General features: G+C 36.4%; 1 protein-coding gene across 1 annotated transcript in view; it reads left to right on the top strand.

The window, feature by feature from the left end:
- The window catches only part of SH3TC2 (SH3 domain and tetratricopeptide repeats 2), an 819,499-nt gene that overhangs the window by 427,568 nt on the left and 371,960 nt on the right, over positions 1–19,971 (top strand). Inside the window, exon 6 of the mRNA XM_044069012.1 lies at positions 18,658–18,801. Coding sequence (XP_043924947.1) covers positions 18,658–18,801 — 144 coding nt within the window. The remainder of the gene's footprint in view (positions 1–18,657; positions 18,802–19,971) is intronic.

Raw genomic sequence — 19,971 nt, 5'->3', positions numbered from 1 at the left:
TTAGGGGAGACTTATGCCTGGCTTACAGAGCAATCTCCTACCCAAACCTAATGAATTTGCTACACGTCCATAACTCAGACAGGACTAGTTACCTGTTCCAGGGATGTAAATATGGCCTGGGACTTGAATAAGATGTGTTGGATGGATAGATTTGTCTCCCAGTGACGGACATGTCTTTGGAATAGGCTGCCAATTCATGTGATGCAAAACACCTCTATGACACTGTTCAAAGGGAACCTGTATGAGTGGAGGGGACAGTGTAAATTCTTACCAGGGATAGCACCCACAACCATACCTCTCAACCTCTTAGCACAACAAATCTGGACAAAGCCCCAAAGATGGGAACAGATTCTAAATATTGCTCTTATAAACTTATAAAGTTGATAGAATAAAAGGTTTTGTGTTACCATGCATTTTCTGAAGGATATGAAGTCTGAAACTCAAACGCCTGTCGTTATTTAGTAAATTTAGTCTTCTCTTATTTGCTACAAAAATCAAGAAAACCACAAATTGTACGAGAAACAGACCAAAAATAGTAAAAAATCTGGACATTCTGTGAAATTCTGGACAGCTGTGAGGTGTGCCTACAACCCTTCTGGACATAGGCAGTCATTACTAAATCCTAGGTATTGACTAGAGTATCTATTGTATTACAATGGGATGGAAAGGCTAGGGTTTAAATTACCTCCGAGTTGGTAGCCTAGTAACCTCCTATGATCCTACGATTCAAACAGTAAAAAAAAATGCTGATATACCTTTCAAAGTATTTTGCAGGAGCTGCATTTCATCTGTACCCCATCCCATCAACACCCCCCATCTCTGCTACTTTTGCATATTAAGTCATAAAAAGGTTTTAAAATTCCTCAGCTTTGAAAGAAAATGAATCCTTACATTTCTTGTTTATCTTTGCTAATATGCTCCATTACTTTGCACAGGCATTGCCTTTGGATAGAAATAGTCATGCTTATACTTGTCAAATAAACACAAACATGTTGGGCATGAAAAACAGCAGCATTCATGCTTTTTTAAGCCAGATCATGCCAGTTATATAGAAATCAAATGAGAATGAAAGCAGTCATCAGACCCAGTGAGTGCAATCAATGTTATTAGCAATTCAGTGCCAATTTAGTGTTAGTCACAATCCAATCATTGCCACCAGCAGTCATCAGACCCAGTGAGTGCAATCAGTGTTATTAGCAATTCAGTACCAATTTAGTGTTAGTCACAATCCAGTCATTGCCACCATCAGTCATCAGACCCAATGAGTGCAATCAATGTTATTAGCAATTCAGTGCCAATTTAGTGTTAGTCACAATCCAGTCATTGCCACCATCAGTCATCAGACCCAGTGAGTGCAATCAATGTTATTAGCAATTCAGTGCCAATTTAGTGTTAGTCGCAATCCAGTCATTGCCACCAGCAGTCATCAGACCCAGTGAGTGCAATCAATGTTATTAGCAATTCAGTGCCAATTTAGTGTTAGTCACAATCCAGTCATTGCCACCATCAGTCATCAGACCCAGTGAGTGCAATCAATGTTATTTGCAATTCAGTGCCAATTTAGTGTTAGTCACAATCCAGTCATTGTCACCATCAGTCATCAGACCCAGTGAGTGCAATCAGTGTTATTAGCAATTCAGTGCCAATTTAGTGTTAGTCACAGTCCAGTCATTGCCACCATCAGTCATCAGACCCAGTGAGTGCAAGCAGTGTTATTTGCAATTCAGTGCCAATTTAGTGTTAGTCACAATCCAGTCATTGCCACCATCAGTCATCAGACCCAGTGAGTGCAATCAATGTTATTAGCAATTCAGTGCCAGTTTAGTGTTAGTCACAGTCCAGTCATTGCCACCATCAGTCATCAGACCCAATGAGTGCAATCAATGTTATTAGCAATTCAGTGCCAATTTAGTGTTAGTCACAATCCAGTCATTGCCACCATCAGTCATCAGACCCAGTGAGTGCAATCAATGTTATTAGCAATTCAGTGCCAATTTAGTGTTAGTCACAATCCAGTCATTGCCACCAGCAGTCATCAGACCCAGTGAGTGCAATCAATGTTATTAGCAATTCAGTGCCAATTTAGTGTTAGTCACAATCCAGTCATTGCCACTATCAGTCATCAGACCCAGTGAGTGCAATCAGTGTTATTAGCAATTCAGTGCCAATTTAGTGTTAGTCACAATCCAGTCATTGCCACCAGCAGTCATCAGACCCAGTGAGTGCAATCAGTGTTATTAGCAATTCAGTGCCAATTTAGTGTTAGTCACAATCCAATCATTGCCACCATCAGTCATCAGACCCGGTGAGTGCAATCAGTGTTATTAGCAATTCAGTGCCAATTTAGTGTTAGTCACAATCCAGTCATTGCCACCATCAGTGTAACCAGAACAATGTGTAGTAATGGTCAGATGTGTACAGAGGGCCAGTCTGTGTCATTACAATTAAGCCAGCAGACCCATCACGACATGCATATTTTTTAAAGACAAAACCAAACACCATCAGGTCCCAGATCTTGGCCTAGCCAGCCTGCTATGCAGTAAAGCTAAGTCATGAAATAATGACAGGGTCCACTCCAAAAGTGCTAAGGGTGTACACATCCTACCAGTATGAGGGAGAAGCTACAGTAGCCCATGCCATCCTACCTCCAGACCCCCACCAACATTTACCCTTCCAAGATTGAACTTCTTCCTGTAAAGGATGATCACTCTTACTTCTTTCTCCAGGCACATGTGTTAGGGGACATAATGCCCCTTTTTATTTCCTGTAGAAATATTGATATATCTTACTTTGACAAGTGGACACTATCTGGTCAGTAAAGTTCTGGTACTTTCACATTAATCTTTTGGTCCTGCACTGCTGTTCCCCACAACATTATTACTCCCCTAACAAACCTGTCCATGCATATTCTACCTCTTTCTACTGCTCTACAATTCCTTGCTGCCCTCTAGGTAATTTGTGTGTGCGATATCAGACTAAACTAGCTGAACTGTCAGTCATTTCTGGGAAACCTATTGAAACAAGCTTGCAACTTTCCCTTTCATCTGTAACAATGGACATTTTGCACATATTTTCCCCATAATGCAACACACGCCTATTTGGATCAAATAACTTCTTTGTTTGTCCTTGTATGATGCCTCGCAAATGCCACCACAATATCACTTTCATGACCAACAATTGTATTTATGGCATCTAATAACTCCTTCAAAATTAGCATTTCCTGTCCTAAGCAGTTCCTTGCCTACATTTTCAATGGTCGTCACCATGCATATGCAAAAGAAAAAATGGTTAATAACATGCAGACCTGACATATCTTTTGTATGCTTGTGGTCCCCATTTACCTGGCCACATGATTTTTTTTTTGGAAGCATCTCTTAGGTGTGCAAGGGATATTGCTTTGATCATAGAGGAGTGAGGTGTTAACATCCTGCTGTGTAAACCTAAAGTATCTGATTCTTTCTTCAAAACTGTTAGGCAGACTGGGGTGAACCATCCACATGGCACAGAAGTGGAGCCTTAACCTGATGCCTCATGCTCATGTAAGTTCCCCAGCCTAAAATGTCCCATCTGTTGCCCACTGGGACCCAAAAGTTCTGCCAGATTTGTGTTGCCATCTGATGTGTCTTACTCCTGCTGATGTCTATCCTTATATTGCCTATGTGTCTTGTGAGATCCCTTGGCCCTAATGCACTAAGTGGCCTGTCCGTTTTGCTGCTCTGCACTAGCTCAACTAGCATATAGCTAATAGGTATGTATACAGGTCTGAATAACAACGCATCATATTCTAAGCTGTAGATAATACCTCCGAATATCCCATGGATGTGGAAAGCTAGTGAGCACAAGGATAGACAGTTGTCTTCTTCTCTGAGCTTTATCCTACATCAACCCTGCAAAATGTTCCTAACTGCAGATTTATACAACATGTCTTGACACCCTTGCCCTTTTTGGTACCAGCTAGTTGCAGCTATGTGTGTGTTCCTGGCAATACATATGATGTCACCCCTTTTCTCAAAAAAAAAAGAATGAACTGGACCAGCTGAACCACAGACACTGGCTACTTCGCTTCACACCCAATTCTGGACCTTATTTTGGTGGAAGTGGCTATACACTTTCTACCAACTATCCTAGCTCTTGAATGTAATGCTGCTTCAGTAACTGCCCAGAATAGTTTACCATCTAAAAGATTTTTTGTAAGGAGCTTTCTGTGTCACTGTGTAGGGGTTTTGCTCATCTGAAAGTGTGACAAATAAATCATAAGTTTAACAACATAGTTTATAGTTTATAACTTTTTTAAACATTTTTTTATTGATTTTCATGAAATAAAATAATACAAGAAATATGATATATAAATATGCACAATATATGTCTTAAAAACATCATAACATGGAACAATAACTATTTACAATGTCCGTAACAGTTACAATGTCATTGTTGTGATTACATTTTATCTAGTAGTTTTTCAAGCTTCAACCAAGTTAATTTCTTATGTGTTATCTTAGTAGTTCTTTCTGAAATAGTTTGCAACTCCCTATTACATACAAGTTTAGCTAATAGTAAAAAATATGTAAATGATAGGTTTTTTTACACTTCCAATTTGATGTAATGATTTTTCTTGCAATTGCAAGCAAGGACCAAAGGAGGTGCACCTGTATTTTGGGGATATGTGCTGGTATCGGTGCATTGAACAGTAATAATGAGTCAGATACTTCACACTTGTCCGACTACAATGCTTTTATGAAATTTCTGAACTCTATCCAGAATGGAGTTACTAATTTACATGTAAGAAACATGTGTACCCAATCTGCACAAAGTATTTCCTCACATCTCCAACATTTATTAAGCTTATTTTTTGATATCAAGTCCATCTTATGTCGGGTAATAAAGCTCCTTCGCATGTATTTCCAAGTGAAGATTTTCCAAGAAGGGGATGACATTGTGCTACTAATTGATTTAAGTACTAATTCTTTATCACTATCTGAAAAAATGGATTTGTTTATTCTCTCTGTGAAATTCCATAAGGAGTCTTCTGGGATTTGCATATTGGTTCTTAAAGATTTAAATATACTTGACGATAGAATATTATTAATGTGCAAATTGTTTATTTCACAAAGAAGAGAAAGTATTTTAGTAAAGGTGTTGTGCCGGTGATATGACATATTTTGAATTCATTAACTATGCATTCTCTAAATATTTGTGTGTTCAACCAGTTGTTGTGCTTTATGTTACACCTGGCCATAAGAGAACACGGTTCATCAATATTATTATTGCAGAGAAACTGGTGACAAAAAACTAAGTCATTTTCTTCCATTACTTTTATTTTAGATACGTTGAAAGAGTCCAGACATGTCTTCATGTATGCTATGGGAAATATTAAAAATATAAATTTTTTTGTCATATGATTTTTGTTTATTATCTTTTCAAAATTATCTAATATATAATTAGTGAAAATATTTTTTTTTATTCTTATTGGTATTGTAGAAATGTTCTTTGACAACAAGGAAGACTTTTTTATTTTCTGAGAACATATTATTGTCAATATTTGTGTCTTCCATGTCAGATAATAAGATACTTACATGGAGATTTTTCCATTTAGAACTATATCTGGAGTTTAACCATTGGCTCATCACATTAAGTATGGTCGATTCTGCATAAAGTTCTAAATTTGGGAATGCTATTCCCCCCATCTTTCCAGCTTCTGTAGTGCCAAGCATTGTGATTCTTGGCTTTTGAGGAAACCAAAGGAAATTTATTAACATAGAATTTATTTGCTTCATTAACCGTTTGGATGGGGAGGCAATTAAAGTTTGGAAGTAGAACAAAATTCTGTGTAATATGATCATTTTTATTAATGACAGTCTTTCTTCTATTGTGAGATACATTTCATTCCATCTATTTAAAAATTCCTTAACTCTGGATAATAGGTATTTGTAATTTGTTTTTAAAGTATTATTCCAGTTTGACTTTATGTATATTCCTAAGTACTTAATGGTGTCATTTGCCCAGTTAAAATTGTTGTTTTCTTAGTAAAGTATTTACTTTTTTCTTTATTAATAATGTTTCTGTTTTGGTGTGATTAAAGCTTAGGCCTGAAACCTCTTCAAAAACTTGCAGGAATTTTATTACATGATGTATAGAGAAATCTATATTTCCAATTGTTAGCATGACATCGTCCGCAAAAAGTTATATTTTAGAAATGTAGCTTGGACTAACAGAAAATCCCCTTATATTAGAATTTGCTCTTATGAAGTTAGCTAGAGGTTCTACTGGTAGGGCAAATAATAAGGAAGAGAGTGGGCAGCCTTGTTTAGTGCCTTTTAGGATGTTGAGCGGACCTGATAAAAAAGCGCCAATTTTGATGTATGACATTGAGTTAACATATAATCTGTTAATTATATCGATAAAGTCAGGGGAGAAGTTATATACTTCTAATACTTTAAATAAATAGGACCAATATATAGAGTCAAAAGCCTTGTTTAAGTCTACGCTAATAATTGATGGTTCTTTTTTTTCCTGTTAGCATGATCTACTAAGGAAAGGAGCCTGATAACATTGTCTTGTACTCTTCTATTTAAGATGAAGCCTGTTTGATCATCACCTATTATGTTAGGCATCAGCTGATTTAATCTGTTAGCTAATATCGATGTAAAAATTTTATAGTCTACATTTAATAGTGAAATGGGACGATACAAAGTTACTATTTTGGGGTCTTTGTCCTGTTTTAGGATAGGGGAAATCAAGGCATATTTCCAGGAAGAGAATGAGCTCATCTTTGTTCTGAATTCCTCAAAAACTTGTAAAAGTATCTTTAATGTATCATCTGTGAGTACTTTATAAATTCCGCCCATTAATCCATATAATCCTGGGGCTTTATTGTTCTTAAGGCTTTGAATCCTCTCATTTAGTTCACTTAATTTTATTGGTTTGAGAAGTTTGGTATTCCTGTTCTATTGATAGTTTGTTGCCTATGTTCTCGTTTAAGAAGTTATCTTTTGAGATGTTATTAATATTTGAATTTGTGTTATTTATTATTTTGTGATGTTTTCTGAAAGTCTCATCTTCTAAATCTGTTACAATTTTAGTTTTCTTTTTAGTTTCATCAACAATTTCCCTAATATGTTTAACATTGGTTAAGTTTTTTTGATTTCACAGCTAATCTATGCATGTTTTTTGGGTTAACAGAGTAAGACTGTAATTTGATGCTTTCTAAATTTATTGCCACTTTGTGATTAAGTATTTCCATGTAATCAAGGCTTAAGGCTGAAACACAGTTCTATATTTGTGTTTATATCTTTATTATTTAGATTTCTTTTTAGTTCATCAATTTTTGATTGTATTCTCGATAGCATACTATCCCATTCCTTTCATTTGTTTAGGTACCAGGTTTTGATTTTACCAAAAATGTAAGATTTCAGCGTATCCCAGACAGTAACTTTAGAAGTACTATCATTGTCATTTATGTCTAGAAATAGTTTGATTTCTTTCAGTAACCATTCCTTAAACCGGGTTATCTTAACAATGTATACTGGTATTTTTTGCCAATGTACTAGATTTCATGTGAATTTTAAAGAAAATAGTGTTGTGGTCGGACATTGGACAGGAGCTAATGAAAACTTCCTGAATTTTTGAGAATAAATAATCTGTAACCAACACCTTATCAATGTTAGTTTTTGTACTGAATCTGTATGAGTTATGTATGTATTTTAGGGATTTGGGTTCTATTTTTTCATAAATATCTCTTATATTTGAATTATTGTTGAAGTTGTTCAATCTTTTGGCAGGTGCAGATATCTTAAACTGATCACATTTAGTATTGTCACTTCTGGAGAGAATACAGTTAAAATCACCTGAATATATTATTTCTCCCTTAGATTTGATTGCAAGTAAGGCAATATATTTATTCGCTGTTGCAGCACCAACACCGGGTATCCAATAAGTATTGGCTAATGTGATTAGTTTTTTATTTATTTCTAGAATAATTTAGCAGAACATGCCATTTTTGTCTGAATACATGTCAATTATTTTAGGTACTGGTAGTATTTTCCTCCACAATATCATGGTGCCTCTTCTTTTGGTCCGAAAATGAGATTCTGCAAGTATAGTGTATCCATTAAATGACATCTTATTCAAATCTTCTTCTATTATATGAGTTTCTTGCAAGAATGCAATATCTACTTTTTTAGTTTTCAAACATTTATAGGATTGCTGAGTCCATTTACATTTAAGGACAAGCATTTATCTGAAAACATTCCTATAAATTGTGTTAGATGGCAAAGATTCTGTTATGAACATAACATGAACACTGAGTATAACTGTAAAACATTTAAAAGTATTTACAAGTCTAAACATGGAATATTAAATTCCTGGTTTAGTGAGAAGTTCCTGAAAACTACGTTCGTCCATCCTAAGAACAGTAATCTATGTCCGTTCTGTGCTACTGCCATTACAATAACTGTATAGAATGTAATAAGAGTTTTGCAAGTCCTGGCAATAACAAATTAATAAATTACTAATATCTGACTCCTTACATATTATGCTGGGGACAACTATAGACATGTACATGTATAAATGGCACAGACAACACAGTAATATGCAACAGTTGAACAGCAAATGCTATAGATACACAGATAAAGTAGGTTTGAATACCTCAGACCCCCATATGCTGTTATGCAACCATAATGTAACAGATTGCAAAATTGCTGTCAGCAATAGAAATGTCTCAATACATGTGCAAGGGTGATCACAACAAAATGGAGAGTTCACATATCTAGGTACATATTATAAGGGTGGTTGTGTGTTAGTCATATTAAGCTATACCTATGTATAACTAGATAGAAGAATGCATATGAACTACAAATGTATACCAAAGTTCATGATTACTGACCTGTGAATATGTATCTTAGAATAAGCTATATTCAAAAAGGTTAGTTATTAAAGCTAGATAACAAAACAGGTACCTAGAAACTTGTAAGTAACTCTCTCTGTAAATTTATGAGAGCTGGTACTTTTTTGCAGATTGTAGTTAAATAAGAACCTTGGTCTTTTAAAAGCATACGTATCTTACTTTCATCAAACTGGGGATATAAGAAAGTCAGTTAAACTTGGGGAAGCACAATAATTATCATAAACAGAAAAGGAGAGAAACAGACAAAAAAATCTTTCTGTATCCCAAATATTTTCATTAACTGAACACATAGAAGCCTTTCTGCAAACCTATCTGTGAACTTCAGTTAAAAGCTTGTTTAAATGTCTGCATTGTTACAAGTAATTAAAACACTGAATATGCATTTTAACAAAGCCAAAATATAATTTACCATTTAAAAAAGTTTTTATAACAATGTGCAGCATTTAGCACTTACTTAGAGCAAATCCTTTCATTTTTAATAGTCCTTTTCTTCTCAGCAGTTCAGTGGCATTAACGTCCTTATTATCCACAGATAACATCCGCAGTGATGCAGCGGTTAGTGTTACTGCCTCACAGCAAGAGGTTCTCCGGTTCAATTCTCGGCTGGGGTGCCTTCTGTGCGGAGTCTGCATGTCCTCCCTGTGGTTGCGTGGTTTTCCTCTGGGTGCTCTGGTTTCCTCCCACATCCCAAAGACATGCTGTAGGTGGATTGGACACTCTAAATTGGTCCTAGGATTGAGTGCATGTGTGTGAATGCCTTCTGTGGACAGGTGATCTGCTGTGGTGACCCCTAACCAGGAAAAAGCCGAAAGAAGAAGATTCTCCACAGATAACATCATCTGAGCATGCTGAGAGGCCAAAGGTCATGCTGCATGTCTGTTCATGCTGTTACAGTGATGTAATCAGTTTACAAACAAGCAGGAAGTGTTCTAGGAGTGAGAAAGTTATTTTGAAGCTTTTTGATTTTTCAGCAGCATAATACTGCACAAAGGTAATTTAAACAAGTAGATTGTGCTCAAAAATGTTGTATGGCTCTCGTGTATAGCAAAAAAAAAAAACAGGCAGAGAGAGTTAAGTAAATTATATAGTAAAAGGCTTAAAATACTTCTTTTTGAACAGTAAATCTGTACATTGTAAAGCCCTCTTTCCCCTTCTACTTCCCTCAGCTTTAATATACTTTTTTTTTAAATATAAAATTAGCACTATTTACATATTGAATAAAAACTTTCTGCTATCTATCTCATATTAATTTATAGAGCCAAAAGTCTGTGTAGAATGTTTTTATGGTCACAGCAGATGTATACTTTGTGTAGAAATCTTATTATAACTTTATATGATGGGTATAGTGTGTTAATTGTAATAAGTTTAAATGGAAGTAGTGTGAATCATTTGCATACTGTGTGAATCTGCTGTTTGAAGGCTATTGTCATTTGCTAACTGTGTCTGTGAGATTAATAGAACAGTGTGAATGGATAGGAAAGAGAGGAGAAAAAAAAGAATCCATAAGTGCTGGGTAGCAATATTATGTTACCACTGATGTAATGCATAGCCTGCATAATAAATGTTTGCTGTAAGGTGTTTATATTACTGCAGCTTATTTTTAAGTAAATATTTAAACAAGTTTGTTTATATTGAAGTACTTAGCAACTGTATATATTATTATGAAAAATAAAAGGAAAAGAATGAAAAAAGAAAGTAAGAAAACCGAGAGCAGTATTGAGAAATAGAAAAAGGTAATATAGAAGAAAGCAGGCGTAAGTATATATATATATATATATATATATATATATATATATATATATATATATATATACTAAATACTTAGAAAGTGTGTACCTTATGATTCCATTTGTATCCTGTGTTTTCAGATGTATTGTTTGTTAATAAGTTTTGAGAGTGATGGTTTTTATATTATTTACCCTTAAGCTACTTATTAGATTTGTCAGCTATAGTTATTTTACCATTAGCAGCTTGTCTTTTTAGACTGGGCAAAGAAAGGTCCATTTCTTCTACTTTCTCAAGTAAGTTGCTTTTCCTCACGAAGGCTGATGCTTCTTCAAGAGAATTGAATATTTTTTGACCATCCGAGAGGGTAATTTTGATTCTGGCTGGAAGCGTTATCTGGGCTTTAATGTTGGCTTTTTAAGTCTTTAATAAGTGTGACACATGCATTTCTCTTCGTGATCACAGTGGAAGTGTAATCATTGTCAAATCTTTTATTTCTCTCATCAACTTGGACTGGATTTCCTGACCATGCAGCTCTTAGTATTAAGTCTTTGTCTTGTGTAGATAGGAATTTTACAATGATGAATCTCACAGCTGTTGAATTTTTTGATGCAAATCTATATGACAGGGACCAGTGGGCTCTCTCGATTCCGAAAGATAAAGCTTCACGGAGGTTTAGTATTTTTGGAAGCCAATCATTTAGTAAGAGAATCCTATTATTTCCTTACATTTTCTCTGGAACTCCATAGATCCTAATATTGTTTTTTCTGGATCTATACTCTAGGTCTTCCACCTTTTCTACTAACTAGTTATTTTCTTTTAGTAAAAAGTCTATCTGGTTGTCATTTTCCATTTGCCTGCCATCTATTTCACTTGCTGATTCTTCTATAACTGCTATTTGGTCAGAGTGAGTAGTAATAATTTCCTTTAAGTCATCAATTTGACTTTTGCTTTCTTTCTTCATATTTTCCATAATCTTCTCTAAATTATCCATCTTTATAGAAAGGTCTAGAATGCTGGTGATTATTGTCTGAAGTTCCTTTTTCATAGTGCTGTCTTGTAGAGATGTCTTCGACTGACTCATAGCTGGTTATAACTTTTTTATAGATACAGTATACAGACTAGAACTTTATAGTTAGTATTTTATAGTGTGTATATTTCTTTTGAATTTAATAAAGTAATTTATGTTCATATAGATAAATATATATTTCTAGGTAGAGCATACAATTCTTGTTATTCCTTATAGTTTCATATCTAGATGTGAATTAGAAATTAGAATTATCCAAGCAGGTGAAGCAGTAATGTCACTGTTCAGAGACACTGTGGTTGTAGTTAAACCCGAAGCAGAGTCTTACCCCTTTTAAATCTTAATTCAGGTCTTATTAAGCCCCCATGATACCTGATATAATGGGAAGCCACTGTCTACATGCTGTGCCCTCCCTTAACCTATGTCCCATAACAATGACATGTCAAGCTTGACCCAAAGTAGTTCTGGATGAATGCCCTTGTGATGCTTAAACTCCTCGTCTTATTCCAGCCAGTCCAATCCTGTTGTATTAGCCTGCAATTTCACGATCTGATGCTGATATGATCATATCCTCTGGCTATGTTTGGGCTGTATATGGTCACTGCATATAATGTGAAATCCATCAAACATGTCTCCCATGATCTTTTAATGAATTGCTTCCTCCTTTGTTGCATCTTCCCATCTTTGTGATTCCTTTTATCTTTCAGTCAGTTCAGTTGCACAAAGAGGTCGACAGATTTCCTTACACCTCTGCTACTTCACCTCTTAGCATGTATTCCTGCTGCTGGCTTTCCACTTTTCTCATCACCCCACCATGAGCAACTAACAGCTCAATCAACACATATTTTTTTCCTGTGTGTATTTAGCATTTATGCCTTCCATCAAGTATCAGTCCTTCTCCTACAGCTCTTGTGTATATGTGGGTCTACTTTGTTTGATAGAAACTCATTTCGTCAAAGCCTCATTTCACTGAAAATGAATTGCCTGAGCACAATTTACTGAAAGCTAACGTCACTGAAATCTCATTTGACTGAAACTCATTTTGTTTAAACAGGTATATGCCCTGTTCCCCACTGTAGTGCAATCCTGGAGTTAGTATATATATTTGGGGGGGGGGGGGCTGTCTTTTTTCCAAATTTTTCTAACAAAGGAGAATACTCCCTTCATTTACTTGATCTGCATAGGCAATCGTGATTCTACTTGGACAAGACTAAAAAATCTGACCAATTATTCATCTCCTTCTCAGGACCAAAATTGGGAAAATCTCTTTCCAAAGTTACTCTTTCTAAATGGTTAAGAGATTGCATTTGCTTTATCTATCAACAAAACAAAGTTCTTCTACCAACTAAGCTCTAACCATATTCAACCAGATCAAGTGTGACATCTGTTGCCTTCCATGCAAGGGCTTCCATGGATGACATTTGTGCAGCAGCAACATGGGCCAGCCCTCATACCTTTATCTCTCATTACAAATTGAATTTGGTCTCCAGGCAGGGAGAGCCTCCTTTGGTTCAATGGTGCTCAGAAATATCCTTCCATAGGGCCTTCCAGGAAATAAAGTAACTAGGAATGCTGTCCTATCAGTAAGGAATGAATGAAGATTAACAACATCAGATAAAGAAGTTATGTTCTTACCGTAACGTTCCATCTGTGTTGTTGATCTTCATTCATTCATTACATCCCACCTGCCATCCCCTTCCAAAAAATTAGAGGTTCAGATTTGGTCATACCCTTATGATAGGGAAGTTGCTCAGATAAAGCCTCCTCTTTCTCTCTTCCTTTCTTATGGGCAAACTCGATCTGAGGTGAGAGAGAGAGAGAGAGAGAGAGAGAGAGAGGGGCACTATGGGTAAGCTTAGCTTGACAGTTTTTTTGGCTGGCGCAAGCTTTATTATAAAGGCTGACTCAGTTCTGAGGATGGGATAGGAACCCATAAGTAATGAATGACTGAAGATCAACAACACAGATGGAATGTTATGGTAATAACATAACTTCTTTTTTCTTGCAGAACAGGGAGAGAGACCACATTATTTATTAGCATATTGGGCCTTTAAGTATAGCAATATTTGTAGCCAAGTCATACATGTTAGATGGGGCATGTGGTCATCCCCGGTGTATTACAAGGCTCTGACCAAGCCAAAGATACCATCACGTCCACAACAAGAACATAGTTGACTACTATCTTGTTGACCGACACACCATGTGACAGCTAGAAGATGTGCCGTCCCCATATGTGATGTTGTGGGATGTATGGAATACCGATCCCTGTGATACTAAGCTATGTATAGCTTTGACTGTTCTTGCTATAGGACCTTACAGCAACCTACAGCAATTCATGCAATGGCTTTGCAGTGCTGCACAACATGATTGTACATAGAAATGTAGTGAAGGGGGTGGCTACTGGAGGACCAGACAAACTGGGGCCAGTAATAGATGCAGTGTTGTAGAAAAGCTAATGAAAGAATTGGCTCCAGAGGAAGACCATGTAAAGCAGAGGTACGCGTAATATGCTGTGGCACTAGCAAAGAGGTGGTGTCTGGTTTATAACTATGGGCCAGATTTCACACAACAAAGATTCAAACTATTGCTTACAGTACTAAACCCAGGCTATTCCCAACAGTACATTGGCCAGCTATGTTGTGCATCAGACATTATTTACCCATAATACACAGCTGTGAGGACAGAGTACAGTAGTCATCATATGCACAGGTGGGGAAGATAGCAGTGACAGGAATCAGCAATGGGTACAATGCTGGGAAGGTGTTTACTGATGATGTGGAAGAAAGTATTTGATATGGAAGGGCATTGAAGGGAGCTACGTATTTTTTGTAGTGAGGGAGCAGTGCTTCTTGAGGGGGTGATTACACAGCAGCACTGGGCAAGTGTTCAGAATGCATGCAAGGTGTGTGTGTGTGTGTGTGTGTGTGTGTGTGTGTGTGTGTGTGTGTGTGTGTGTGTGTGTGTGTGTGTGTGTGTGTGTGTGTGTGTGTGTGTGTGTGTGTGTCTGTGTGTGTGTGTGTCTGTGTGTCTGTGTGTCTGTGTCTGTGTGTGTGTGTGTGGTTATTTGACTTCAGGTGGGAAAATGCAGACCATGGAAGGCCCTGGCCATGGGTGCATTCCTACCTAGGAAAGGTACTGTCACCACCTGCTGACAATGCCAGTGGTAACCCCCGAGGCTATGACACTTTGGCTGTGGCACATACCTGACTGCCACATACCCCACATCTTCACTGGCAGCTATGAAGTGCTTCACCAAACATCCTACTAGTGGGTGCAGTAGAGGAGGTAGCAGTTTGTGAACATGACCTGCACACCATATGGGGTGCACTGACAGAGGCAGGTGAGGAGTTGCTACAGGAACAGTGCCAATCCAAGTTTAAAGAGATAGTGGAAACACCCATGTTCCCATCCAACATGCAAATTAGGTGGACCATGTATTGAAAGCCCTCATGTTCCACATTATTCAGGCAACACAGTACAGATGTCATCTCTTCAAGTGCACATCCTTTATGTAATGCCTGTTGTGGAACTCAGACAGTAACTGGGAGGCATGGCAGTGACAGCCACCAGCCCACCTCTTTTGACTCCCATCCCTAGACACTGTGTATGCACCTTTGCCTCTGTATATGCATGGACATGGGATAATGTCACCCTCTGTGCTTGGGAAGACTTGTCCTTCCACATGTTCTGCCAAGGTGGCAGTCGGTACCAAAGGCAAAATATCTGTCTCACTGAATATTGCAGTAGTGTGTCCCACACAGCCATCATTGCTAACAGTGGCACTTTCCTCTCAGACTGTGCTCTCATAAGGCAGCCATCACCATTAGTGTATGGTACTGCACCAACATCAGGCATGCCTTGTTTCATGACTGAGGACCCCATAATCTTAGCAACTATGAAATGAGGAATGTATCCTCAAATATCGAATACTTCACAGAATGAATACAAAAGGAGGGATCTTTTTAGAATTAATCCAAAAGATCAAACTGCAAAAAAAAAACTATATATGGGTCCCCTACACATGGTCGAAATTTCACAAAGTTGAAGACCATATGGCCAAGACCATATGCTCGACTTTTGAAATACTGGCCATGCAGAACCAGCATCTCTGTACAGTGCGGAATGGGAAGATTTCCATCTTCTGCACTGTAGTGCGATCTCGGACTTGGTATATTTAAATTTTGGGGGATGTGGTGGGCATAGACTAGCAATGTGAAGGTTAGTGTTTTTTTTTTTTTTTTTTTTTTTAAACATCGAAATTCCAAAAGTTGATCATGTGTTCTCGGCCATATGGTCTTTTGCTTTGTGGAATTTCGATCATGTATAGTAGACCCATATATATATATATATATATATATATATATATATATATATATATATATATATATTTTTTTTTTTTTTACAGGGAGACAAGCCCTCTGCACCCCTCTAAATAAAAGCATTTTCACCTTATAAAGACAGTTTACAAGGACTTCATCAGAACCTCATTGTGTAATGTTAAATATTGCCATTATATATTGTGTACCCTGTAAAGGTTCTGGCTGCACCAATATGCATTAGTAGGTTGTATTTAAGATGTACAAAGCATGCACATGCCATTGAATACAACAATGGTGGCAGACAATATCACTTGCCTTTGCTTTCTGCCAGTCTGCCAGTACATCATCATAAAAAAAAAAAGTCTATCTTTACTACATGGATTGGATGTGCTTTGATTTAATAAAGTGATTTCATTTTTAAATTAAGTATATCTATTTGCAGAGGAACTTTGTTTTACAGAGAATGGAACTGTGGCATTAGTTTTCTTCATAGCAATGAAAAAAGTGGCAGTTGCAAGTTGAGATCTCTTCAGTAGCTGTACATTCATTGGTCAATGTAAATACAGCCTACTAAACTTTTATTACATTTTAAAATTCAAGTGTCTTTTTTTCCTTTTTAAAACGTTTTTGTTCATTTAACATATTTTAACAAAAATGCTGTCAAGCTACCATAGAACTTTTTTTTAGTAACTGTATAGTGTGGTTAATGTGCCCAAAAACAAAACCATTAATCTTTGAGACAAAAACGTAAGGGGAATTGTTTTAACAGCATTTATGCTTTATGTGCTGTGTTCATTTCATTTGTTTCTTGCAATAAATACTTGTGTGTTGGATCTGCTTGGTCTCAGGTGCCTACTTCTGGATTATTAACTTATTTTAAGTAGTTTTGATTTGATTGATAAACTTGGAGTGGTACCAAGTTGTATTTATAAAAGGAGGGAGAAGTTTGAAAAATATTGTGGAAAACAATAATAAACAAGGTAATGATGCTGAAATATGGTGCATGTGCACAATTTCAGTTCTTTTGTGAAGGACTTAATATTACTGTAGCACCTTATCCCACGGTTTTGAGTGCAAATGGTCGCTTTAGTTGTAATACAGTTGATTTGATTTATCTAGCACAGTGTATGACCTGTAATGCATTCTATGTTGGTAAGACAGAGAGAGCATTAAGACAGTGAATTTATGAGCATATATATGTGAGATATAAGGGATTCCCTCTATAAACGGGTCTGTATTATAACATTGAAGTCTTACAACTTTGAATTTTGTAATATTGAACCCTATTCAGTGAACGCTGGAAATAGCGAAGCTGCAGAACACCAAATACTTTCCTAGGGAAAGTATTCAGTGGGCCGTTTCTACAACTTCACTATTTTCTCGACTGTGGAGCGAAGGTTACGGACCGGGTTAAGGTAAGTGTGCGAACTAAGGTGAGTGTGCGATAGGGACCTTAGGGTTAGGGAGCAGGTAAGGTAAGTGTGCGATAGGGACTTTAGGGTTAGGGAGCGGGTAAGGTGAGTGTGTGATAGTTAGGGACCTTAGGGTTAGAGTTGGGTTAAAGTAAGGGGAGAACTAGTGGTGTATGTATGGTTTAGTGTAGGGTTTTGTGAAGTGTATGTGTGTGGATTATTTATTTTGGTGTGCTTGTGTTGTGTGTATGTTTGTCGGAACAGCAAATTTTTTCCCTGGGAAAAAAATTCACTATTCTGACTGTTCGGTTTTCTGATGTTTCACTCTAATGGGTTAGATATTATAACATTCGAAGTTGTAAGACTTTGATGTTATAATATAGACCCCTATAAACATAGTTTAGAATATAGAGAATTAAAAAATGTATTTTTTCATGTTAGAAAAAGTTCCGCAAAATATCAGAGGGGGTGATTGGGAATGTTATATAGAAAATAAGGAATTATTATGGCAAATTAGACTGAATGCCCTTCAGTACCCTGGAATTAATGATAAAATATCCATTAGTAGTATATTTGCATTAAAATTAGAGAAATTGTGAAATATTTTAAGATCTTTAATAGATAAATGTTTTAGATAAGTGTTATAGTTGTTTTTGAGTAAGTTTTTAAGTAAACATTTTTAGGTAAAAGGTTATTTATTGTAAAGTTATTGTTAATGTAATTTTATTTCATTTTATGGACTTTAAATCGAAACTGGAAGAATTCTGAATGTGATTTATTAATTAATTAATGTCTGTTTTAATTGACGGGATTATAAATAAGGTGGTATATGATTGTTTATTGTATCTGATGAAGTCCAGTATTATACAGATGAAAGCACTTATGTTTTTATGGTTTAGTAAATTAATTTAGTTCTGTGGTGGCTTGACAGCATTTTTGCTTAGTTTGTTGTTTTACGCTGTGGATGTATTGTGGTTATCATTTAGCACATTGCTATTCATGCATGTCCTCCATATGTTTCACACTAATGTAATGTAGTAGAGCTACAACTTTGAAAAGACCGATAACGGTCTGATGGTTCTTAGGATGCAGATAAAGAAGTTTAGAAAAAGCGAATTGCTGATGCTGGTTACATACTGTCACCTTTTGCAGTACTGATGCAATGCCAAGCAACCAGGCTACACTTACTAAATGGACAGTTATTGTGCAGTTAAAGTAATTGGTAAGCTATCTAAATAATTGCATTTTCCTTTTTTTTTTTTTTTTTGGCAGGCTATGTTGCTCGATGTTTGGAGCACCTGCTGTTTGACAAGGTCTTTTGGTTGCACGTGCCTGTTGGTGAAGAGCTGGAAATTATTGTTCATGTGAATCAACATCGATTGACAACAATATATCTGGGGCTGCTGCTGCAGGAAGGTAACCATCTACTTTTAAAATCATGCATAGTTTTAAGGATCTGTTTCATCTATAGAAGCTACTGCAGTGAAGGATTTAGAGCGGCTGGTCGTTGCCATCTAGCTTTTCTTCGGCAGTGGTAACCATTACTAGCATCGATACTCCTTTCTTTACCAGCTGAATTTGTCATGAGCCAAGTCCATCAAAAAGATAATGACGCCAGCATTCATAGGGTGTCCTTCTTTAGGGTCAGCAGTCTAACATCTAGTCTCTGATGCTATTGTGGGTGTGTGTTTAGAGATGAAAGAACACTCGTGAACATTGTCATTCATTCTTTTTGTTGATAGCTGGGGTTTTGCATGTTCGTAGGTAGTACAACTTTGTTTCAAGTATAGTTGAACAATGAAATTCACACACTAAATAAATTTATTGTTGTTCTACTTTTGCTGTTATTGGTGCAAACCAACCAAAATGAGATGGAGAAATAGTACTAAAATGCAGAGAACAGAGAGTAGTTTCTCAAATAAATATTGGTTGCAAATTTCCTTTCCTGTTGTTAATACTTTGAATGTAGAAAAGCAAACACCCATCCACACTACAGCACTCCAAATGTGAAATGAAGGAAAATTTGTTTTTATATATTGTGAATAATATCGTATTTGGTCATCTGTTTGATGATTGATTAGTCCAATCCTGTCCTAGCAGGAACAACCAATGGAACAGAGCTTCTAAAGCATTTAAAAATATAACTTTCTTCAAGGTTTGTTGACCTTGAATATAGCTGTAGTAAAAGGAAAGGAAGTGGAAAAGGTCTGCATCTGCATTGAAAAGGAGGGAGAAACATCCCCACTGGTTAAAAAAATGAAAGTCTTTTTTATTTTTTATTTTTGAAAACCTGTCTGTCATCAAATGGATTTCAATCAGCTGATGCTCACTCAGTAACGGGCTCTTGTTGAATTTCTTATGGATGAAAATGTAAATTTCAGATCAGAATAGTGGCAACTGAAAGTGTTAATGTGATGAAATGCTTGTAGTATTTCCTCTACTCCAATATACCGTTATTGCAGAGTCAGTATAAATAAAAAGGATTATAGGGTGTACTGTTCCCCCGAAAAAAGCACTGTAAATATGTAACAGAAAGTTTTTGAATTTGAAGTTTTTTGTTTGAATTGCAGTTCATTGTAGTAACAG

This window comes from Protopterus annectens, chromosome 4.part0 (assembly GCF_019279795.1).
Source record: "Protopterus annectens isolate FY-2018-M chromosome 4.part0, PAN1.0, whole genome shotgun sequence".
Classification (NCBI taxonomy): Eukaryota; Metazoa; Chordata; order Ceratodontiformes; family Protopteridae; genus Protopterus; species Protopterus annectens.
This window is presented reverse-complemented; position numbering and strand designations above follow the sequence as displayed.